The sequence below is a fragment of the Pristis pectinata genome, chromosome 12 (genome assembly GCF_009764475.1).
Source record: "Pristis pectinata isolate sPriPec2 chromosome 12, sPriPec2.1.pri, whole genome shotgun sequence".
NCBI classification, from domain to species: domain Eukaryota; kingdom Metazoa; phylum Chordata; class Chondrichthyes; order Rhinopristiformes; family Pristidae; genus Pristis; species Pristis pectinata.
In genome coordinates this window covers 33,714,573-33,739,494 of record NC_067416.1, presented here as the reverse complement: position 1 = coordinate 33,739,494, position 24,922 = coordinate 33,714,573, and the positions used below count along the sequence as shown (strand labels likewise).

Below are 24,922 nucleotides of genomic sequence, written 5' to 3'. Positions count from 1 at the left end.
ACCCAATTCTTTTCCTTTTCAATTTCCTGATCTCATTCTCTTCTGAAAGTAGTGAATCATAATTAGATGCTGAACAATAAGTCTGGTACTTTACATAAGTTTGTATTCTTCAGGAGAAAGCAAGATAAAGTTAATATACTTTTCATTTGTCATAGCTGACCACGGCCATGCCTGCATTTGATGTATTCATAACAACCACTTCAGCAATGGCAGTCAATAATCTTCTCATCTTCAGGATCTCTTACAGGATGCTAAACTCTCTGCAAACCTGGTAGATAGTGGTCCCATCTGCCCTAGAACATCCCAAGCTTGACCCCCCATTTGTGTAAAATGAAGTAGTTGACTTCTGTTCCCTTTAGCCTCTGGTAGATTGTATGTGTAACTAGACACAGGTTGAGATTGAATTTGGCTGTCTTTTTGAATGATGGAACAGGCTCAAGGACCTATTCCTGTTCCTTTATTTTATGTTCTTATGACCAAACCACTAATTATCGCACACCTCTTAAGGTCACAAATGAAGAAATACCATTCGGACCAGGTAGGTTGAGTTTTGGATGAGGGAGTAGGGATGTTGTGATAAGATTGCTATTGGCGACTGTGAAACCATCTCAGCTGAACCCAACATCTTTGGAACAGGTGGACTGAAAGCTGAAACCAAATAATTTTTAAGGATGAATTCAGTTCTTAGATTTTCCCAGAGGATTCCTCTAAAAACTCAGCAGCATTATTTATATATGGTGATCAAGGATGGAAAAATAAAACACCAGATAACCAATTTAGGATGTCAGGATATTAGGATGATTAACATAATCATGACTCTGATAGAAATTAAATGCAAAATAATAGTGTACATTGGAAACTGAATTAAGAACACAGAATGCAGGATGTACTCAGCTGATATTAAGTTATGAGCCATTGATTGCTTCCATACACAACGTGTGCTCAGTTATTCACCCAGTCTACTCAGACCCACGATGTCTGGCACCAAAGGTAAGAGCAGCAACAGCATGGGGGTTCTGCCACCTGCAGGTTTCTCTTTAAGTGGCACACCATCGTGGCTTGGAAATATATCACCAGTGGCTGGTCTAAATCCTGGAATTCCCTGCCTAGCAGCATTGTGGGAGTACCTTCAAAAGAAATACTGCATTGGACTTCTTAAAGAAGGCAGCTCACCATCACCTTCTCAAGGCCAATGCGGGGCGGGCAGTAAACATTGGCCTGACGAGTGATGCCTAGATTCTAAAAGTGAATATAAAAAAATTCATCTCTGGACAAAGAAGCACTAATAATGTTACAGGTTGATGATCTCTCATCCCTTTCTCTCTACAGCTGTTGACTGACCACATAAGTGTTTCCCAGCACTTTCTGAATTTATTTCCCGAAGGGAAATGCATAATACTAATACAGTGAACTACAAGGTCATGTTTCACAGTCCTAGGCATTCAGAGTCACACAGCAGAGAAAAAGGCTCTTTGGCCCACTGAATCCATGCTGACTATCAAGTGCCCACCTACGCTAATCCCATTTCTTTTGTATTCTCTCCATATTCCCATCAACTCCTCCCAGATTTTACCACACATCCACTCAATAGGAGAAATTTACAGTAGCCAATTAACCTAACAACCCATACATCTTTGGGACGTGGGAGAAAACCAGAACACCAAAAGGAAAGCCACCGAGAGAACGTGAAAACTTCACATGGAGAGCACCAGAGGTGAGGAAGAAAGGTGGGTTGCTGGAGTTGGGAGGCAGCAGCTCTACCAGCTGCACCACAGTTCCATCATAGAATTGTCCTTATGATCAATTAGACAGTCATCACACACTGCCTAAGTTCACAAATGAAGAAATACAATTCATACAAGGAACAGACATGCCTTTAAAAATGTTCTCCTATGCAAATGGAAAAAAAACACGAAACTAATAATTGCACTGCACCCAAAAACACACCTTTAAGGCAGCACAGTGTAGAGAGTCTGTGCCAGGTTTGTGTGAACATCCACTGACCCTCAGGTGCCACCTGCTCACCCCCCACCTTGGATATTCCACCATGCACAAAGCCCAAAGCATAATGGAGAGTAGAATAAGCCCTTGTATGATGAGACTTTCATAAAGGACTTGTCTCAGTGAACTACCACCATTGTGGATAGCAGAGATTAAGAGACTGTGGGGGCAGGGTAGTTTTAGTTGGGGAGATGATTGTTGGGAGGGAGGAGACTGGCATCAGCAGGGAGCAAGGAGGGAGGGGTTAGTGTTAGCTAGGGAGATAATTGGGGGTATTTAGTGGGAGGGGGTATTCAGTAGGAGATAGTTGTGGGGAGGATAGAGATGATGATAGTGGTGGGAGTATAATTGATGACATTGGAAGGAAGGGTTACTGGACAAGTCAGTATCTATCTTGATAAAGGTAGCTCTCTTGGGCAGAAAGGACCAGCATCATTAACTGAGACCAAACACTGGCCTTCCCCCTCCAACAAAGACCTTCAGTGTTTGAAATCCCCATAATTTCATGCCAATGGTGTCCAAGTGAGTATTGTGTGTCATTCACCCTCACTACATCCACATGAAGCGCATCCTTTGCAGTGAGAATTCAGAGTAAAATTCCATATGTGCACTACAGATGGACAAAGTCCTGTGCAATGTGTAGTGTAGTGCTGTGAGATATTACTTTTACCATGCTTGTATTACAAAATGATTTAGTTACAGATCTGAGTATTTTAGCCTAGAAATTCCTTTCTCATTTTTTACTTACACTAAAACTGCACTGCATGGCATGCCAATATTACTTCTTAAAAAACCATAAACACATGATCTTACAATGCCAATTTCATAAAGCAGTGATGTTGGGTAATCCCTTGCTATATCAGTTCCAGTATGCCATTAATCTATGCAAGATCACAGAGCTGCGTAATACTAGCTACTTGAGATTGCTGCTTTTTCAAGAAAAGCTGCTTCAGTGTTGTCAAAAAGAATTTCAAAGCTTCTATGATTAGGAAATATACAGTGGGATTAATTGTTCAGTTTGCCTGGAAACTCACTCATTGCAACTTTTGTTGACAACAGTGCAATGGATTTGCTGTAAATATAATATGTAAACATGCTCAAGGCAGAATTAACTTGCCTTTTGTGTGCATAATAAATGACGCAGGATGAACTGAAAGCATTCCTGTTCAGGTATTGACCGAGATATGTAAACGTATTCAAATAATTGACAATGCAATAGCTGCCAGTGTCTAATGTCAAGAATCAACTGCTAAAAGGAGTTCAAAGTAAATGGAGTTATGAGTGTTCATGATCTGGACTGGAAGGTAGACTGCTTCCAGTTAAATGAACGCTGAATGTTTGAGGTTTTTAAACTGGTTTTTGAATCCTTCTCTTGCCATTAATGTTGAAGTCAATTTCCAGGTCTACCTATTTGATTCCTGTCTATTATCCTTTTCCTCTATATTACCCCACACGTGTCCCTTTTTCAAAGTTGTAAAACCAAACTTTCACTGGTCTTTTTTCCTTCTTACGTTTCGGGGATAATTTCAATCTGTGACATCAGTAATGTAGGCCTAAGGTAGAATTTTAATACTTTTAAAGCCACCTAACCCACCCAGTTCTACAGTTAATGGAGTGGAGAGAATGTTGGCAGACACTCCTGAGAGGAGGGCTGGTTATTTAAATGTTAATACTGAGCTCAAAGAACCTGATTTACAGGTTTACCTCTGGCCATCCAGTTTCCCCAGGCCTCTGGAAACCCAGGCAGCTAAAAGGGGGTATTGGCTGTTTAACGGAAAACTTATGGGCCAGGAGGAATACAGGTTCTTTTCTCATTCTACCTCCCTCCCACACTCCCCTTCCACGTCACCCAACAAGGCCCCCAAAGCCCATTGCCCTCTACACCTTCCTGTTTCTAAAAAAAGACCCCATCCCAAACAGAGTTAAGAGCTCCTCCTGCCACAGAACTCCACACCTCCTGCATTGCCAAAAACAGGAGCTGATCTTGTACTGCTGCCTAATTCAAAGTGCTCCCCACTCAACCTGAAGCCACCTCTGTCATTCAGATGAAGTCAGGACACAGATGTTATTGAATCAAAAAGCCACACTCTGTGGTTGAAGCTCTATAGCATGTGTGGTGAGTTCCCTAACCTTTCTCCCCGGGGACTATCCCCACCCACTGACCAAACCAAATCTTCTTCTTCAGCCCTTTGCCTCTTCTACCTATCACTTCTCACTCCCCTTTCATCCCTCCCCCCCCCCCCCACCTACCTTCACCCCCTCACCTGGACTCACCTATCATCTGCTAGCCTGTGCTCCTTCCCCTCCCCCGACCCTCTTATTCTGGCTTCTGTCCTCTTCCCCTCCAGTCCTGCTGAAGGGTCTCGACCCGAGACGTCAACTGTTTATTTCCCTCCATTAGATGCTGCCTGACCTGCTGAGTTCCTCCAGCATTTTGTGTGTGTTGCTCCAAATTCCAGTATCTGCAGAATCTCTTGTGTCACCAAACCAGCATTCCAGTCAATATCTCAACATTAACTTCCTACAACAGAAGGCTGGAGAGAAGTTAAACCCTAAACAAAAGGCAGAAAGTGCCCTGCCCCCCCAAAAGCCTCCCCTGCCCCTCCCCTGCCAAGTACACCATTGTTACTGCAGTAGGTAGCTTTAAGCACGAATATCCATACACTTCTTAAATGTACCACTGAGAGCCTGATTTAAATTTTACAGCCAGTGAATACATTCAAATTTGGGGAAACTAACCATAAAAGGGAGGATAGGGTTGCCAGCTCCGTAAGATGTGCTTTTTATTGCAATCCTCATTGGCTCGGAAGGCAACATTTCTCCCCCTCCCTCATACGCAGCCCCTTTGCTCCTGCCATTATAATGAGGTTCCACTGTTAACGTCAGCAGGGCCTTCACATCCCCCAGCCTCTCAAGTTTGTTCAAGGAACATCTGTATCCTCCAGTGTCAAACCACTATTGATGAATCATTTTTCAGATAATGCCAATTGATCGACTAATCTGCATCAAATGGATACAGACACTATCGGATGCATGTGGATCAGCCTTTTGCCACTGAGTCCAGTGTTTGAATGTCTTCCCTGCGGTAAAATGATCAAAACTGGGCACAGTTCTGCATGCACTTCTCTGTTCAGAATCTGACCCACCATTCCCCTGATGTGTTCTACAACTCAGCAACCTATGTGTTTTACTGGTGGCTTCCTATAGTTGTCAGGGATGTTCTTCATCAAATCTACATTTCTCCTGGATCTCTTTTAACATCATCCTTGGGGAAGGCAGCACCATTCCTGGAGTACACATGTCCCCCATTAACTCCTAATAGCAACATGTTTATCTTTATAAGGTTAATGTTTCTTTCTGCTCAGTAATGCAACATGGTCAAGGTTTAGTTCAGTAACCTACTCACAGGTTTTCCTCCAAAATTCTCCACTCAAAACACTAACCCCGTCACAAGACAATTTGTTACCTTCCATTTGTTTATGGAACTGACTCATAAACTTCAACCTGGTTTGTTGCTGCAATATCTCTGAACCTCTGCTTATGCTCTAGCACTACAATCGGAAGCCAAGATTTGCATCCATTTGCTTCTTTTCATGGCTCTTTGCAGCAAGTTCAAAAGTGAAATAAACACTCTTTTAAAAACAACAAAATATTCTTCACACATGCTCATAAATTGCTACCAAATTATTAAAGAAGTGTTGACATCACCATTTCAGCATTCATTGCAGAATTTTTACTTTGGCGAACAATGTCCAACTGCTGTTAACTATTTGGCAAAATGAATATCATCATAAAATTGATTTCACCATCCAATACCTGAGTCACTGAGATAATATTTGACAATAGATGAGATCCCTTGTGGTGCCACGTAGTTACAGATTCCTTCTTCCTTTATTGTCATTCCTTCCACAGGACTGAGCAGAGGTTTTAAAATGCCATGTGACAGCAACTCTTCATAAAAACTGGAAAAAAGAGCATTCGGAGGCATTATTGCATTGTTTCCACTTTAGCAAAATGAGATAATAGCCAATAATAGTATTGAAATAGAACTGGAGCTCACCCTAAGGTAATCTGCAAATCTCATCATCCCACTAGTGCAGTGTCACTTGCTTGAATAAATACTCCACATACATTGCTCCTAGAAGTTTCAGCCATGTTATCTCTAATCTTAATTTTTCTGATGGATTTCTTAAACTCCAACCAATCCCATTGTGCCTTCAACATCCTGTCCCCCTTGCCTACCTCTCTATGCTCATCCATTACCTTGCCAACCTTGCTGACCCACAGTGATTATTTGTGCTTAAACTCAATAATTTTCAAAGCCTGATATTTGTTTTCAAACAACCTGCACTACAATATTTCTCCTTTCCTTGTACTTCTCCTGTTCTTCAACTTTACCATATTCACCTTTGGATACCTTAACTTCCAGACTAATTTGCAGTACCTAGATTTCGGGCCATGCTTTTGCTCACCTCTCTTCACTTTCAATGGCTCAGTACATGTTCCTTTTTACCTACCGGACACAATACTCTGTTAAATTTTAGCTGTAAGGAGAGGTTGGACCAACTTGGATTGTTTTCACTGGAGCACTGGAGGTTGAGGGGCAACCTGACTGAAGTATATAAAATTATGAGAGGCATTGATAGGGTAGATCGTCAGAGTCTTTTTACCCAGGGTGGAAATCTCAAATACTGCAGGGCATAGGTTCAACGTGTGAGGAGGAAAGTTTAAAGATTTATGAGGCAAGTTTTTTTTTAAATGCAGAGGATGGTAGGTGCCTGGAATATGCTACCAGGGGAAGTGCTAGAAGCAGACATGATGCCAACATTGGGAGACCTCCTCACTGGTCTGCTCGTGAGCCTGGTCAAGGTGGACATTCACAGTTCAGGCAGCAGGCCATTGAGGGTTCTGCCCAAGCCGACTGTCTGCTCCTCTTTCAGGGATACGTCCGTGCCTGGCTGTCCCTGGAGAGGGAGCACGTGGAGTCCACAGGAGGCCCCTCAAGACCATTGGGCACCGCAGTAGCTGGAGTGCATCCTGATCAAGAATAGTTGTGTCTTAATTTGAGAATTATGTAAATATTCTGATGAAAGTTATATAAATATGTAAATAAACTTCTTTTTAAGGAGCAATGGGCAAATTTCAATTACACTAACAACTGGATAAAAATGTGAAAAAGACAGACTTCACTTCCATTATTCTCCTGTTCTGTAGCACACAAAATGCAAAAGGAAGTAAGTTATTCAATTACATAATTTGAAAGAAACGAAGATAACCTTCAGAGACTAAATGAAACCTGATAAAACCTCTTGTATCAAATCCTCTCAAACAAATTCTCAATACCTTTCTGTTAACTTCTGGCTTAGTGACCAGCTGGCTTTTCCACTTATAATGAAAGCCATGTAAAATAAGAAAAAGGGAAGAAAAACAGCTTTCTCTTCTCTTTTCTGAATCACTTGCCATGATACAGCCCAGGTAAAGGTGTGGGAAAAGATTGTAAAATGCTCTGTGGCAAAAGTCAACAGCCAGAAGTTAACTTTAAGTTAACTTCCCTCTGTTTACCATCCAGCTCTCCCCAGACTTATATGGAAGCTTTTAGCTTGCTTTCAAGTCCCCTATTGGCATTTCCTCACCAGTTACTGAAGGAAGAGACTACAATGCACCATTGTTGGTGCAGCTGCAATACGATCTTCCTCAGTACAAGGGCAATAAATGCCACTGTTGTCACCATAACCAATAAGTCATTCCAACAGCACAGGTGCAAGGCTAAGCCATTTAGTCCAATGACCATGTTCTGCCATTTAACTGAATCATGGTTGAATGTATTTTAATTTCATTTATCAGCATTAGCTTTAAATCCCTTGATATCAATTTTTAATAAAAATCTGTCTCTAGCTTAAAGCCTCCAATTAACATGGCATCCACAGCCTTTGGGGAGCACTTAAGATTTCCACCACCATTTGGGTAAAAAGCAGCTTCCTCAATTCACTCCTTGTTCGAATTTTAAGATAATGATGTCTTATAATAATTCTGTTCCTTTATTCAGATTACTGTAGCTTCCTAGAGTATTGCAGATGAGATCTTTATGTGAGAAAACATTTATAAACAAAGCTAAAAAGCTTGATAAATGTGATATAAATCATGTAGGAGCACAATTCTGCGTGAATGTTCTGCGAAAATGAATCACCGTTCATCTCCCTCCCTGAACGATTTAACGTTTTCTTTGAACAGAGACATTTTCTATGAACAGAGACAAACACATCTTCCCTTCTCCTCTCAGAATTCCAAAGGGACTATTCCCTCTGCGATGTTCCGATTCAATATTCCAGCTTCAACAACACTCACAGCCCTTCTCATAGCACCTTCCCAGGCAGCCCAAGGAGATGCAATATCGGCCCTTTTTACGTCTCCCTTCCCACCATCCAGAGCCCCAAATACAATTGCTGGTATTTCTTCCAGTTTGGTATATGGTATTCAGTGCAAGTTGGAAGGTCACCTGCTCACTGAGGACACCAAATGAGGGTCAGGTGACCTTTTTGCAGAAAACCTCTAACATGTCCCTGATCTTCAAGTTGCCTGTTGCTTAATTCTCTACTCCAGTCCCACTCTGACCTCTCTGCCTTTGGTCTCGTGCACTGTTCCACTGAACCATAATGTAAACTCAGCAGCACTTCATCTACCAACTGGGCACATTACAGCCTTCAGAACGCAACACAGAATCCAACAACTTCTGTTAATCTGCCATTCTTGCATGTCCAGTATTTTTTCCCTCTCCCTCATCATCTGGTGCTTCAGATTTAATTCATCGTCGCCTTCCTACACCTCCTCCACAGATATCTTCACTACCTTCTTTCAGCTTGCACCATCACCACTAATTGCATTTGATCTGTCCTGGTCCTCCTTGTGTGACAGACCTTCGCCTTTTGTTCTTGCCGCAGCTCCCCACCTTTTTCTGCAATTTAAAACTTTTCCTGGTTCTGATGAAAGACCTCAAATATCATCTCTGCTTCTCACTCCACAGATGCTGTCTGATCTACTGAGTATTTCTAGCATTTTCTGTTGGTAGTGTTTTGTGTGCACTTGCAGGAACAGTGTTTTGTCACTTAATACACGGTACTGTAGGGGGCAGGCATGGTAGTGTAGCGGTTAGCATAATGCTACTACAGCGCCAGTGACCCAGGTTCAATCCCGGCCACTGTCACTAAGGAGCTTGTACGTTCTCCGTGTCTGCGTGGGTTTCCTCCGGGTGCTCTGGTTTCCTCCCACGTTCCAAAGATGTAAGGATTAGGAAGTTGTGGGCATGCTAGTGCCGGAAGCGAGGTGACACTTGAGTGCTGCCCCCAGAACACTCTCCGCAAAAGATGCATTTCACCGTGTTTCAGTGTACATGCAACTAATAAAGATATCTCATTTTTTATGGAGACCATATGTAAACTTCAATAGCTGTATTAAATTGTGAAAAATTGGTACAATGTGTCAGATTGCATTGACTATTTTAATTTTAATCTGAAGAAGACAGAGTAGTTGCTTGCAATTAGCAACAAATAACAATGGAACATTTTTAATGGGATTCAACAGCCATAAGTTTAAAGCATAATTGAAAATAAAAAAAAACTGCAGTTGCGCAAAATCCAAAATAAAAGTGGAAAATGCTGGAAACACTCAGCAGGTCAGGCAGCATCTGCGGAGAGAGAAATGGAGTTAACGTTTCAGGTTGACGATCCTTTGTCAAAGGTTTTGATGATGGATCTTCCAGCTGAAGTGTTAACTCTGTTTCTTTTTCCACAGATACTGCTGAGGGTTTCCAGCATTTTCAGTTTGTATTTTAGTCTAAAACATATTGTATTTACCCCCTCTGGTACTGATTGACTGAATGAAGAATCTTAACAAGTACCTTTGATGCTTTTCAGCGTAGAACGGGGTCACTGTAATGTACTGTGCTCCCAGGTCAGCTGTACAGTTTGGGTCATGGGGACTTCTGCTTGTGCTCATTCTTCCTCCTTAAAACAAGAAATGTTTGGATTTAGCATCGCCATTCCTTCTGACTTAGCACAGTTACATTCTTATAACACCCTCACCATAAGCTTGGAGGAAATATATTAAGCACAATGTTGATATCATCAGTTCACATTCCCAATGGATTAATAACTTTAATACTACTGTTCAGATCTACAATTTTAAGCCAAAATGACAGTCTGCGCAATGGCAGCAAAGACCTTAACTAATTTGAATCAAGCAACAGAGAAGAAAAGGCTACATTTTGGTGGCATGGCCAGAAATGATGCTAAATTATTGGATTTCATAGCAAGTTTAGGATGGTATGAACTGGAAGCAGCTTTGGGTGCCACTAAAGTTTCACGCCATCTATAGGAAGGATCTGAAATTCCACATTCTTTATGTGGATGGTGCATCATGTAGAGAAGGAATGCCCTTACATTATCAGGAGCCATTTTGCCCTTTTTGGAATCCCTGCTCCACACCATTTCTTCAGCTGATACCTGCTCCCTACTGCAGTAAGACTGAGAGTATCAGGAGAGTGGGAAAATCCTGGGGTCCTCATTGTCAGCTGAAACTATCTAAGTTGAGATAAACCTAGCCCCATATGTTTCCGTCTCACGGCATGTCTGAGGGTGGGAGACACAAAAGAAATTGGTGGAAAAGGATCTGGGAGCAGACCCAAGGTGGCCAGGGAAAAGGCAAAAGGACCTCTGAAGTGGGGACCAGAGTAACAGAAGAACAAATGGGTTTTCTGCTCCAAACATTATTAATTAATGTAACAAATTAAGCAAAATTTGAAAAATGTCAAACAAATAATTGTAATCATTTCCAAAATCACTTTCATAATGTAATTTACATGGATACTATTACTAGAAGGAAAACACATATTTTTGCATCTAAACTGGTCCAACCACATAGATGCCACGGCCAAGAAAACTCAACAGTGCTTCTACTTCCTCAGAAGACTAAAGAAATTTGGCATGTCCCCTTTGACCCTCAGCAATTTTGAGTGATGCACCATAGAAAGCACCCTATTCGGATGGATCATGGCTTGGTATGACAACTGCTGTGCCCAAGACTGCAGGAAACTACAGAGAGTTGTGGACACAGCTCAGCACATCACAGAAACCAGCCTCCCTCCATGGATTCTGTCTACACTTTTCGCTGCCTCCAGTAAAGCAGCCAGCATAATCAAAGACCCCACCCACCCCAGACATTCTCTTCTCCTCCCTCCCATTGGGCAGAAGATACAAAAGCCTGAAAGCACGTACCACCAGGCTCAAGGATAACTTCTATCCCACTGTTATAAGACTATTGAACGGTCCCCTAGTACGACGAGATAAGACTCTTGACCTCACAATCTACCTATATACGGCCTTGCTCCTTATTGTCTGCCTGCACTGCACTTTCTCTGTAACTGTAACACTTTATTCTGCATTTGTTATTGTATTCCCTTGTACCACCTCAATGCACTGTTGTAATGAAATGATCTGTAAGGATGGCATACAAAACAAAGTTTTTCCACAGTACCTTAGTTCATGTGGCAATAATAAACCAATTTACCAAATTTACATTCCATCAGATCCACAGTTGCCCTCCCAAATGGATGCTAAACTTCCTACATCACCATTATGAACGTAACAAATAGAAGCAGCGATAGGCCATTCAGCCCCTCACACATTCTCTGCTATTCAATGACCACAGCTGATCTTTTGCCTCAGTGCCATTTTCCTGTACCAACCCCATAGGCCTTGTTTCAAAAATCTATTGAACTCTATCTTGACTATTTTCAGTGACGGCAACTCCTCAGGCCTCTTGGGTAGAGAATTCTAAGGATTCTCCATCTTCTAGGCAAATAAATTTCTTTTCTCAGTCCTGAATGGCTAGCCTCTTACTCTGAGACTGTGATCTTTGTCTCTAGACACCCCAGCCAGGGGAAACATCATCGCTACATCTCCATTGTCAAATCCTGTAAGAATGTTGTATGTTTCAATGAGACTACTTCTCACTTTGCTGAACCCCAGTCTGCTTAACCTCTCCACCTAGGACAATCCTGGTGAACCTTCACTGCTCTCCCTCTATTGCAAGTATATCCTATAGACATTCCAGGCGTGGTTTAACCAGGGTCCTATATACTTACAGTGAGACACCTTTACTCTTGTGCTCAAATCCTCTTGCAGTAAAGATAATATACACCTGAAGGAAATGTATTGATAACACTGTCAATAAATAGGGAGGTGGGGTGCAGCTTAAGACTCACTGCAGACAGTGTACTGGCAGGCATTTACCCTCAGTGCTGTCGTCAATATTTACACATTGACTATCACAATTACAGATTAATGTTCATTATCACGGTGCTTATTATGGGATCCAGCTATGTGAAAATTGGCCACAGTGTGTCCCGCACTGCGAAGCGATTATTAAAGTGCGTTGCCAATCGTAAAGCACTGTGCTACACCCTGGCATTATGAAAGCTGCTGTATAAATCCATGTCCTTTTAACAGTCAAATAATAGCTGACGAAGACTACATTCCATAATTAAAAACCTAAAAGGGGTCTCGCCTGGATTTTCACACCTTTTCTCCTGCAGATATAGAGTCATAGAGTCATACAGCATGAAAACAGGCCCTTCGGCCCAACTTGTCCGTACCGACTACGTTGCCCAGTGAGCTAGTCCCATCTTCCTGCATTTGGCCCATAGCCCTCTAAACCTTTCCTATCCATGTACTTATCTAGATATTTTTTAAATGTTGCTAATGTGCCCGCCTCAACCACTATTTCTGGCAGCTCATTCCAAATACGTACCACCCATTGCGTGAAGAAACTGCCCCTGAGGTCCCTTTTAAATCTCTCGCCTCTGATCTTAAACTTATGCCCTCTTGTTTTTAGCACCCCCTCCCTGGGAAAAAGACTATGTGTGTCTACGTCCCTCATGATCTTATGTAACTCTGTCAGGTCACCCCTCATTCTCCTATGTTCCAGGGAATAAAGTCCTGGTCTATGCAACCTCTCCTTCTAACTCAGGCCCCCAAGTTCAGGCAACATCCTGGTTTTACTGCACCCTTTCTAGTTTAATAACATCTTTCCTATAACAGGGCGGCCAAAACTGTACACAATATTCCAAGTGCAGACTCGCCAACATCTTAACTACATCATAACTTCCCAACTCCTATACTCAGTGTCCTGACTGATGAAGGCCAACATGCCAAACGCCTTCTTCACCACCCTATCTACCTGTGATGCCGCTTTCAGCAAACTATGCACTTGCACTCCTAAATCCCTCTGTTCCATAACGCTCCCCAGGGCTCTACCATTCATTATATAAGTCCTACCCTGGTCTGATCTCCCAAAATACAATACCTCACACTTATCTGGATTGAAAGCCATTAGCCAGTCCTCAGCCCACATACCTCGCTGATCAAGATCTCCCTGTCATTTTTCAGAACCTTCAACGCTATCTACACCACCGGGTGATTTAAGTATCATCCGCAAACTTATGAACTATGCCTTGTATATTTCACATCCAAATCGTTTATATAAATTACAAATAACAAAGGTCCCAGCACCAACTCCTGTGGCACACCACTGGACACAGGCCTCTAGTCCGACAAACAACCCTCAACCATTGCTCTCTGCTTCCTACCACTGAGCCAATTATGAATCCAATCCACTATCTCCCCCTGGATCCCATGTGATATAACCTTCCGGACTAGCCTGCCATGAGGGACCTTGTCAAAGGGCTTGCTAAAGTCCACCGCCCTGCCTTCATCTACCTTCTTGGTTACGTCCTTGAAGAACTCCAAGAGATTTGTCAGACATGACTTCCCATGCACAAAGCCGTGCTGACTGTCCTGAATTAGACCCTGTCTCTCCCAATGTTGGTAGATCCTGTCCCTCAAAATTCCCTCCAGAAATTTACCAACTACTGATGTCGGATTCACTAGCCTGTAGTTTTCTTGCTTGTTTTTCTGCCCTTTTTAAACAATGATATCACATTAGCCATTCTCCAATCTTCCGGAACCTCACCTGTGGCCAGAGATGAAGCAAAAATCTCTTCAAGGGCCTCTGCAATTTCTTCTCTAGTTTCCCACAAGATTTGAGAATGCACCAGGTCAGGCCCTGGGGATTTATCCACCTAATGCACTTTAAGGCCTCCAATACCTCCTCCCTGCTAATTCATATGTGGTCCAAGACAACACCACTCATTTCCCCCATTTTCTTAACTTCCATTGTTTCCTGCACAGTAAAAATTGAAGAGAGGTATTCATTAAAATCTCACCCATTTCCTTTGGTTCCACACACAGACAGCCATGCTAATCTTTAAGGGGACCTATTCTCTCCCAAGCCACCCTTTTATTCTTAATATACCAATAGAATTTATTGGAATTTTACTTCACCTTGCCTGCCAGATCCTTCTCATATCCTCTTTTTGTCCTCCAAAATTCTCTCTTAAGTGCACTCTTACACTTCTTGTAGTCATCAAGAGATTCACTAGTTCCCAATTGCTTAGGCACAGTGTATGCCTCCCATTTTATCTTAATCAGAGCCTCAATATCTCTCATCAGCCAGGGTTCCCTAATCCTGCCAGCCCTGCCCTTCACGCTAACAGGAACATGCAGGCCCTGAACTCTTGACATCACTCCCACTTGGCAGACACTCCTTTTCCTGCAAACAATCTCATCCAATCAACTACTGCAAGATCCCACTTAATGGCTCCAAAATTTGCTCTGCCAGTACAGGACCTTAACCTGTAAACCAGCCATATCTTTCTCCATAACTATTTTAAAACTAATAGAATTATGGTCACTGGACCCAAAGTACTCGCTGACAGACATTTCTATCACTTGCCCTACGTCGTTCCCCAGGAGGAGGTCCAGTGTCGCATCCTCTCTAGTAAGTCCCTCTGTATATTGATCAAGGAAGCTTTTTAAATTTTTTTTTTTATTTACAGCGTGGTAACAGGCCCTTCCGACCCAACAAGTCCGCGCCACCCATTTTAAACCCAAATTAACCTACCCGTACATCTTTGCAATGTGGGAGGAAACCGGAGCACCCGGAGGAAACCCACGCAGACACGGCAGAACGTACAAACTCCTTACAGACAGAGACGGGAATCGAACCCCTATCGCTGGCGTTGTAATAGCGTCGCACTAACCGCTACGCTACCTAGACACAATTCACAAATTCAACTCCATGTGAGTCTTTCACACTAGGGTTGGCCTAGTCGATATCAGGAAAGTTAAAATCTCCCACTAATGCTACCTTATCATGCTTACAACTAGCTGCAATTTCTCTATATATCTGCTCCTCCAATTCCCGCTGACTATTGGGGGGCCTATAATACAATCCCATCAGAATGACTAACCCCTTCTAGTTTCTACCCACATGCCCTCACTGGATGATCCCCCAAGAATTTCCTCTCTCAGGTCTGTTGTTATGTCTTCTTTCATCAAGAAGGCAACTCCCCCTCCTCCCTTACCTGCACCTCTGTCACACCTGTAACACCTGTACCCTGGAACATTGACCTGCCAGTCCTGCCCTTCTCTCAACCATATTTCTGTTATGGCTATGATATCCCAGTTCCCAGAGCCAATCTAGACCCTGAGCTCATCCACCTTACCTGTCAGACCTCTTGCATTGAAACAAATGCAGTTTAAACCAATGGTCCTTCCTCTTCCTTTACTGTGCTCCTGTCTATCCTGACAACTACATTTGCTCTTATTGGCTACAGTATTATCCCGATTTCTCATCAGCCACTCTGTTGTTCAGGGCCCCTCCGCCTGCCACACTAGTTTAAACCCTCCCGTGTAGCACTAGCAAACCTCCCAGCCAGGATATTGGTCCCCCTCCAATTCAGGTGCAACCTGTCTCTCTTGCACAGAAGAGATATTAATGATCCAAGAACTTAAATCCCCGCCCCCTGCACCAACTCCTCAGCCACACACTCACCCGAGCTATCTTTCTATTTCTATCCTCGCTGGCACGTGGCATTGGGAGAAATCCAGAGATTACTACCCTTGAGGTCCTACTTTTCAGGTTCTCTCCTAATTCCCTATATTCACTGCACAGACTTCAGCCCTCTGCCTATGCATGTTGTTGGTACCAACATGCACCACGACCTCCGGCTGTTCCCCCTCTCCCTTGAGAATGTTCTGCAGCCACTCCGAGACATCCCTGACCCTGGCACCCCGGAGGCAACACACCATCCCGGTTTCTCTGTTGTGGCCACAGGATCTCCTGTCTGTCCCCCTGACTATTGAGTCTCCTATCACTACCGCCCTGCCTGACTTCTCCCTTACCTGCTGAGCCTCAGAACTGGTCTCAGTGCCACTGACCTGGCTACTGCTGCTGTGCCTAGAAAAGCCATCCTCCTCAGCAGTATCCAGAGGTATACCTGTCGCTGAGGGGAATGGCCACAGGGGGACCCTGCACTGTCTGTCTCTTCCCCTTACCTCTCCTAGTGGTCACCCAACTATCTGCAGCCTGCTCCTTAGGTGTGGCCACCTCACGAAAGCTCACAATTTATGGAACTGATTTGTTTGCTATCAGTTCTCCATTAATATTGCCTCAGTGATTTAGTTGATATTTAACAATTAAAAACTACTTTTCCCATAGCCTTCCACATCATTTGTATAGACCAGCAATTCCTGGCTAATGGGAGCAGTAAAAAGAGGCCTGAATACTTCTCAGTGTATATGAATTAATCTACAGTTCCATTGATTTATAAGCATGAGCAATGTATCATTTGGAAGATATTAGAATTGCAAATGTCTCTGCAAAAATTCCTTCACAGTAAACATTGTAGGGCAACATTAAACTACAGTATGCTACGAATTTCTTCCTAGAATCAGTGGGTGTGTAGCATAATTAGGTTTGCACATTTTTTTTCCCTGAGATTATTTTTCATTTGCTCAAATTCCCAATCCCTCTGCAAATTGTGGCCATTTCATTTTGCACAAATTCCCTGTGAAAGGGAAAATAATAAGTAACAAAACAGTAGATGAATCTCTTATTCACTTATGCTAGCAATCTGTTTGTTTTGAATTGCTGTAAAATAAAGACTACAACAGTCCTTGCACATCCTGTGACTACAACATGGTGAGAAGATACAGCACAGTAATATATTTTCTGCATGACTGACACTATCACTCAATCTAGGAAAAGACAAGCAACAAGGTAAAATTAAATTTAAATAAACTGCATGATATACAAATCTAGATTTTAAACCTGACCCACATGATGAGAAGTCAAAAGTGAGGTAAAATAAGGCTGGATCTAGAAAGAGCTTTTAATGAAAACCAACCCTCTCCTCAATTAGTTAAGTTTGGTTAAAACTGTGTCACTTCAGGAGGTCGTTGGCTGTCAGAGGTACAGTACTGATAATCTGCTATCCGACAATTCAGAAATCCGGATGGTTTGGCATCTGGCTCACCAGATGCTGATTCCTGTGCTCCCTCTGACACACCACGTCCCGGTTCCCATGCTCCTTTTCAAACACTGGGGCCCGGTTCCCGTGCTCCCTTTAACATACAAGGGGCCGGTTTCTGATCTCCCTTTAACATACCGGGGACCCGATTCCCACTCTCCCTTTGACACAGCAGGGCTGCGCTCTTTTGAAAATCACCTGATTCTGTTTCCCAGGCTCCCTTGAAACTTATTAGGGTCTTGATTTCTACACCCCATTTAAACTTACTGTTTTCACTAGGAAATTAGTATTCTACTGTGTAATATCTTAAAAAAGGGAATTAAAAGTGTGTTGAGATAGTAATGAAATAACATCTAACAGTCAAGAAAATTGGCACCATCACACTCCTATGTGTGCCGGATTGATGGAGTTTTACTGTACCTGCTTTTATATGGATCTTGAATTAAGGCCCTATCTAATGTTACAAAGGTGTCAAACATCCAGCCAATCTCTCAAAATAAATTATTACATAGAGAAACAAAGGACTACAGATACTGGAATCTAGATGAAAAAACAATAAGATGCTGGAGGAACTCAGCAGGTCAGGCAGCATCAGTGGAGAAAAGCAGGCGGTCAACATTCCGGGTCAGGACCCTTCTTCAGGACTGAAGATAGGAAAACGGGAAGCCCAACCCATAGGAGGGAAAAGCAGAGCAGTGATAGGTGGACAAAAGAGGGGAGGTGGGGTGGGCACAAGGTGGTGATAGGTAGATGCAGGTAAGAGATAGTGATGGGCAGGTGCAGGGGAGGAGGGGAGAGCAGATCCATTGAGGTACTGTTCCTCCAGTTTGTGTTTGGACTTCTCCTGCCAGTAGAGGCGGCCGAGGACTGACATCAGTGATGGAGTGGGAGGGGGAGTTGAAGTGACTGGCTATGGGGAGATGCAGATCGCAGTTACGGACAGAGCGCAGGTGTTCTGCGAAATGGTCACCTAGTCTGCGTTTGGTCTCACATATGCAGAGGAGGCCACACTTGGAGCACCGAATGCAGTAGATGATATTAGGAGAGGTGCAGGTAAAACTCTGCCTCACCTGAAAAGACTGTTAGGGTCCCTGGATGGAGGTGATGGGGGTGGTGTAGGGGCAGGTGTTACACCTATGGTGGGGGCAGTGGAAAGTCCCCACCACCAAGCATATCTTCCCCTCCCCACCCCTTTCTGCCGTTTGCACGGACCGCTCTCTCCTTGACTCCCTCATTCACTCCTCCCTCCCCACCCATCCCAGAAACAGACCGAAGCACCTGGCTAAACTGTGCTGTTTTTCTCCTCGACACAAACCTGCTCCCATGTCACATGGCAGTTTGTGGGTCCTTGCTGTGTGTAAATTGACTGCTATATTTGCCAGCAATGACAATAAGCACATTGCAAAGAGTGATACACAGATTACGAAGTGTTAAGGGTTACTGAAAGCACCACCGTCTGTTAATGCAAGCTATTTCTTTCTATACTTGATAATAAAAGGAACTTCAAAATACAATTACTTGGAAGAATCATACACCAAGGCCTTTGGGGCTACTCATGCCTATATCCACTCTTTGAAACTCTATTTTAGCTTTCTTTCCTTTTCTTCACAAAACGAAAATACAGCCTGAATGTGATGACACCAGTCGAAGTTTAAGGCTGAATCTGTTCCAATAATTTGACAGGTATGGTTCCCACTGTCCCTCTGCCCGGCTACTGCCGATTTCACCGCAGTAAGCAAGGGCCCCCTAGCGCCCAGGTTGAGTGGCTGCAGCCAGAAAGTCCCCTATTGAAGCCGCTGGGGATAGGCTCCGCCCCCGGCATGTAGCAATTGGCCCGGAGTCACGTGGTCGGGACTCCCGCCCTCCGCACTGACCTGCGCCTCTCGCTTTTTCCCAGACCACGATTTGCAGCTTGTTCCTCGTCCCTTTTCGCAGGAGGGTCGTGCACAGGCTGCCCGTGAGACCCGCCCCGACGATTAGCACCCGTGCCATAGCCGCAGCTCTTCAGTCCGTGTGTTAACCGGCTCGGCGCGGTGGGACCAGTACTTCCCAGCCGATAACGCACAGCCGCTCTTCACGCTGTCCGAGCAAAGCTTTACCCGGGATTGCAGCGGGATCCCAGGCAGTGCCGAGACCTGCCGCAATAGGCGCTCCAACTGCAGGCTTATCATGCACAACACGCATCTCGGTCAACCTCCAGGAGCTCCAGAAAAGCCTCTCCCAGAAGCATCCGACATCACACTCAGCGCCCAGGATTGCTAGATGTTTTATTCAGCACTGAGGAACTGCTAAGCGATTCAATTTAGCATCTAGGAGCAGGAGACAGAAACTAGGAATTTCGGACAAACCACACTAAATTATTGAGAAGGGACCAGAGAATTAACGACACAAATGAGAATATTAAATTTGAGGCACTGGGGGACCGGGAACTAGGGTCTGTGGGTGCTGGGGTGGCAGGCATCAGGGTCGTGATAAGACACTGGATGTAGGCAACATGTTGGTGCACTTAAATTTATGGTTACAGAGGCGATAAGGCCCATCAAGGGAGGACTATCACTGTCCAGTCTGCAGGTGATGGTACATGGTGGAGGGCTAAGGTAGGGGTAGAGATGGATGGTGTTTGAATGGATTGTACAGCAGGTAATTCAAGAATAAATGGTGTTGAGAGACACTGGTTTCATGAAGGAGCAACTTGACCAGTTAAATCAGAAGGAAAGCAACAACATAACCTGATAGCTTATGTTCAAATCAAGAGCACAGGTCAGGCCACAGAAAACAGAAAAAGATTTGCTCATGATGTTAACATGGTAGGGTGTGAGAAGTATCTCTGGGATAGAATTATCAATGTTAATCGCTCTGATTAGAATGGGTTGCATTCAGCTAAACTGCACAATTCTTACTCTACAAGGCAGTCTGAGAGTTATACTGCATTTTACCAAGAGATTTAAGTATTAACAAGATAAGAAAAACTATGATGAGGATTATCAATAAGTAAATAATGCCAGAGCACATTTCATTTAAGAGACAACAATCTCTGGACAACTGCTAAAAGACTGAATGTGATTGCATATTATCACTGAGTCACACCCAGTGAACTCTAATTCTAAAAATATAATAATATACCATTATATATGAAATCTTGTGCACATGTTCAATGCTGAGTATTAGTCACTGCATTGTTGTAATCACTGATTAACATGCTTTGTGATGTTATTGTACTGCTCAAGGTGCAGTTGGAAGAAGTAAAATTAATTGTACATTAAATTCTGCTTTGTCCAATTATTGAGAAGAGTTAAGAATTGAATGATATTCAACATTCAACCATTGTACTTTGTTCGTGCTAATCACTGAAACATGACTGGATTTTTTCTGATTGATCCAATTTACATTGGATTAATCAAGAGACAAATTTTACATGCTTCTAGATGTAATTAGAAATCCTGAACAAATTCCACCCCACTCCAGGAGGATGTTTGAGGTGGGTAGAATTTTTTCATAATGTGAAGTAATGATGACCTGAGAAGATTAATGTTTATGGAACAAAACTAGGTCAGAGAACATTGGTTCATTTGACATCACTTCTGCTTAAATCAGAAGGTTGTGGGCACAGGTCCTAACCTAGAGACTTGAACACAGAATTCAGCAAGTACTGCTGCACTCTTAATAATTGCATTTGGACTAAGCATTAAACCGTGATCATGTCTGTTGTCTTATGGCAGATGGTTAAATCCCATTGTTCTTCAAAGAGTATTTCATCTTGGTATCCCATCCAATATTTAGCCCTCAGCCAACATTACTAAAATAAGTTAGCAAGTGATTATCTGCATGCTTTTAGCAGGATCTAGTTTCTACATTCCAACAGTGATTACATTTCAGTGGCTCTCAAGTACATTCCAAAGTCATGAGAGTCTTTGAATATTCTCTATTTATATAAAGCAGGGATTAAACAGTAGCAGTACAGCAACCAGGTCCTTGGTTCTCTGATGTGTAAGTGCTGGGTATCTTCCTTGATGGATTTCTCTGGCTGTCTCTCAGTCCATCATTGGAAGAATCCTCCACTTCATTGAAGAACTGGTTGCATCATCTGCCTGCCTGTCTAAAATAATATTTTAGAAATAATTTCTAAAAAAAAACTGTCCCTTCAATAGTATCTCTATCAAACCTTCTCTGCAATGAATGATTAAGATAAATAAAAGTACCTACTTTCAAACCTCAATGATGTGTGCACAACAATTGGGGGGGGGGGGGGTTGACAAAATAACAAGTAGAGTCACAGAGTCATACAGCACGGAAACAGGCCCTCCAGTGCAACTGGTCCATGCCAACCAAGATGTTCATCAAAGCTAGTCCCATTTGCCATTGAAAGATATAATTTAAAAAGGATCTTCCATAGTATAAAAGCTGAGTAATTTTCAATGGAAATAAGAAATCACAAGAAGCTGGTTCCTAACCACAGAGGGTAGTAAAACGTGACCACTCCTGTAATGCAGAGATAATGTGGTTATCATTCTAATCTTGGGAAGAAAATCATTCTGAAAACAGGCTTCCCAGCAATTCCACATTGACTTGGAAATGGTTGCCAAAAAGTTACTCAGAAAATGCTTCTCATTTTACTTCAGTACACTTTTACTTTTCAATATTTCATATCTTCACACCATGGTTTCAATAGAAAAGGGCTGCAGCTGAAAAGCTTCAAAGGCTTTTTCTTAACAGAACATTAACCTAACTTTCCCACAAAGACAGCCTGCATCTCCAACACCAAACCTTTAAATCTATTTGTTTATTAAACTAAAAAGATGGAACAGTGCACACTGAATTTTAAAATATCTTGTTTTTTTTCTATACTTTTGGAATTCAATTAGAAATGATACTTTGATATTGCCAAGGGCTATTCAGTGGCAAGTGGGGCTACAGTATCAGCAAATTGTGACCTAGGTCGGTGTTGGATTTATTCTGCGAATGATGGGGTCCTCGATCTGAAGCATTAACTATTTCTCTTTCCACAGATGCTGCTTGACCTGCTGAGTTTTTCAGCCTTTACTGTATTTAAGATTTTCAGCATCTGCAGTAATTGTTTTAAATTTGTATTTATTCTCCACGGAAAGTTTGAGTTACAGCATTATTCGTGCGCGTGCTCTTAAACCCGACTCTTTCCCAGGATCGGCGGGCACTAAATTAAAACCATGAAAGAAAGTTTACAATTTTGCACTTGGGCGATCTCACGAGCGAGCATTCCCTGAACTTGATAGGATGTCAAGTCTGAGACATAAGAGATTCTGCAGATGCTGGAATTTGGAGCAACACGCACAAAATGCTGGAGGAACTCAGCAGGTCAGGTAGCATCCATGGAGGGAAATTAACAGTCGACGTTTTGGGTCGAGACCCTTCATCAGGACAGGACAGAGACCTGAACTGCTGAATTCCTCCGACATTTAGAAGATATCAAGACTGTTGTACAAAATCTGTCCGAAATTGTTCTAACAATGCGCAAGTTTTGGTGCCAGAACATCTTTGATTGTTGCATGCTCTTTGCAACTTACACACATTGCAACAACTGCAACACGGATCACTGAAAATTTCCCGCAATTCACAGATATTATTGGCTTAAGTCAAAGGAGTTATTTTAATTTCCGCCGCGGGAGACGGAGTTGCCCTCTGACCCTGTAATGTTTCTGTACAGTGTTGTCCAACTAAGTAGTTACCCACGTAATTACTAAACCCCAGTCGGTGGTGAAATAACCTGAACCCTTTCTGAATTGCGGGATGAACTTCAAAACCTGTGAGTGAGTTGTGGACAAGACAGGCAAAACTGCGGGGGGAAAAATCACAATTTATTAGTTGCGGTAATTTGCAAAAGTAAGTAAGCACACTAGTTTCTGGAGACGGGGTGTGGAGCCACCTGCAGAAAGACTATTTATAGAGACATGGAATAAAACAGGACGAAACGAGTTTAAAACATATAATAATGCCATTTATTTGTTTATGTGAAGTGGTTCACTCCAGTAACTTTCTATTTCAATGCACCCCCCTTCGTGCACTGCAGATCATTGATCCAGTTCAGGGATGGCATCAGTTTGGCGTGCGGGGTCTGCTGCAGAGATAGGCAGGTCTGGAGTCGGCGTGTCCCGGCACCGAGACCGAAGTTGGAGACTCCGGGAACTGGTGTGCACCTTAGAGGATCCTTCCTATTGCAATCGAGGCCTGTTCTTGCCGAATCCGTAATTTCCACAGTTCGGATAGGGCCTGAAACACAAGCGCTGGCATGTTTTCTGTTCACTGCTGGCTCTATCCAAGTATTAGCTCGAACACTGTTAGCACAGACAACTTTGAAATTTTCTCTGAATCGAGCCTTGAGAGCACCAAAGCAAAATACTACAAATGCTAGATGTCGGAAACAAAAACAAAATCCTGGAAGTACTTGGCAGATCAGGCAGTGCTGTATTTGCGAATAGAGAAACAGCTAACGTTTCAGTCTAAGCGCTGGTCAGAACCGGAATCAAATCAAATCAGCTCTAAGGTGCGGAGAAAGACACAGTGGATAACCAAGATGACTTCCTCCTTTATTACAGTTTTGTAACGAAATGTTGTGTACATTTGTCAGTTGTACTGCAAAGGGAAGCAATTGAATGAAACGCAGGAGAAATACTGAGAACCAGGTGCATATCATGCTGCAAAGTTGTATGCCTTGTGCAACCCGTTGGTGGTAGCAAATACGTTTCAGCATTGATACTGTAGGTTCCCAGAGAACATAGAATAGTTACAGCATAGGAACAGGCCCTTTGGCCCACGATGTGTGTACCGAACATGATGCCAAACCCCTTCTGCCTGCCTGCACATGATCCATACCCTCCATTCCCTGCATATTCATGTACTACTTAAATGCCACTATTGTACCTGCTTCCACCACTACCCCTGGCAGCAACCACTCTGCTTAAAAAGACTTGCCCTCTACGTCTCCTTTAAACTATCCTCCTCTCACCTTAAAGCTATGCACATTCCTGCACTTCGAACGAAAGAAGCTGCAGAGAGTAGTGGACTCAGTCCAGTACATCTAGCACATCCCTCCCACCTGGTAGTATCTACACAAGATGCTGCCTCAAGAAGGCAACATCTATCATCAAAGATTGGTATTTGTATTGGTGTATTATTGTCACTTGTACCGAGATACAGTGAAAAACTTGTCTTGCATACCGTTCGTACAGATCAATTCATTACACAGTGCAGATACATTGAGTTAGTACCGAATGCATTGAGGTAGTACAGGTAAAAACAATAACAGAGTACAGTGTCACAGCTACAGGGAAGTGCATTGCAGGTAGACAATAAGGTGCAAAGTCACATCAAGGTAGATTGTGAGGTCAAGAGTCCATCTCATCGTATAAGGGAACCGTTCAATAGCCTTATCACAGTGGGATAGAAGCTGTCCTTGAGCCTGGTGGTATGTGCCCTCAGGCTCCTGTATCTTCTGCCTGATGGGAGAGGAGAGAAGAGAGAATG

General features: G+C 43.1%; 1 protein-coding gene across 2 annotated transcripts in view; it reads right to left on the bottom strand.

Moving 5' to 3' along the window:
• The window catches only part of rnls (renalase, FAD-dependent amine oxidase), a 117,661-nt gene extending 97,509 nt beyond the window's left edge, over nt 1-20,152 (bottom strand). The window contains exons 1-3 of one of the 2 annotated variants that reach the window (XM_052027505.1): nt 19,300-20,152; nt 9,896-10,001; nt 5,818-5,963 (exon numbers count right to left, since the gene is read on the bottom strand). In XM_052027505.1, the coding sequence (XP_051883465.1) occupies nt 5,818-5,963; nt 9,896-10,001; nt 19,300-19,417 (370 nt within the window). In that variant the 5' untranslated portion in view covers nt 19,418-20,152. The remainder of the gene's footprint in view (nt 1-5,817; nt 5,964-9,895; nt 10,002-19,299) is intronic. The other variant, XM_052027506.1, reaches the window with a different exon arrangement.
• Nucleotides 20,153-24,922: the final 4,770 nt, after the last annotated feature.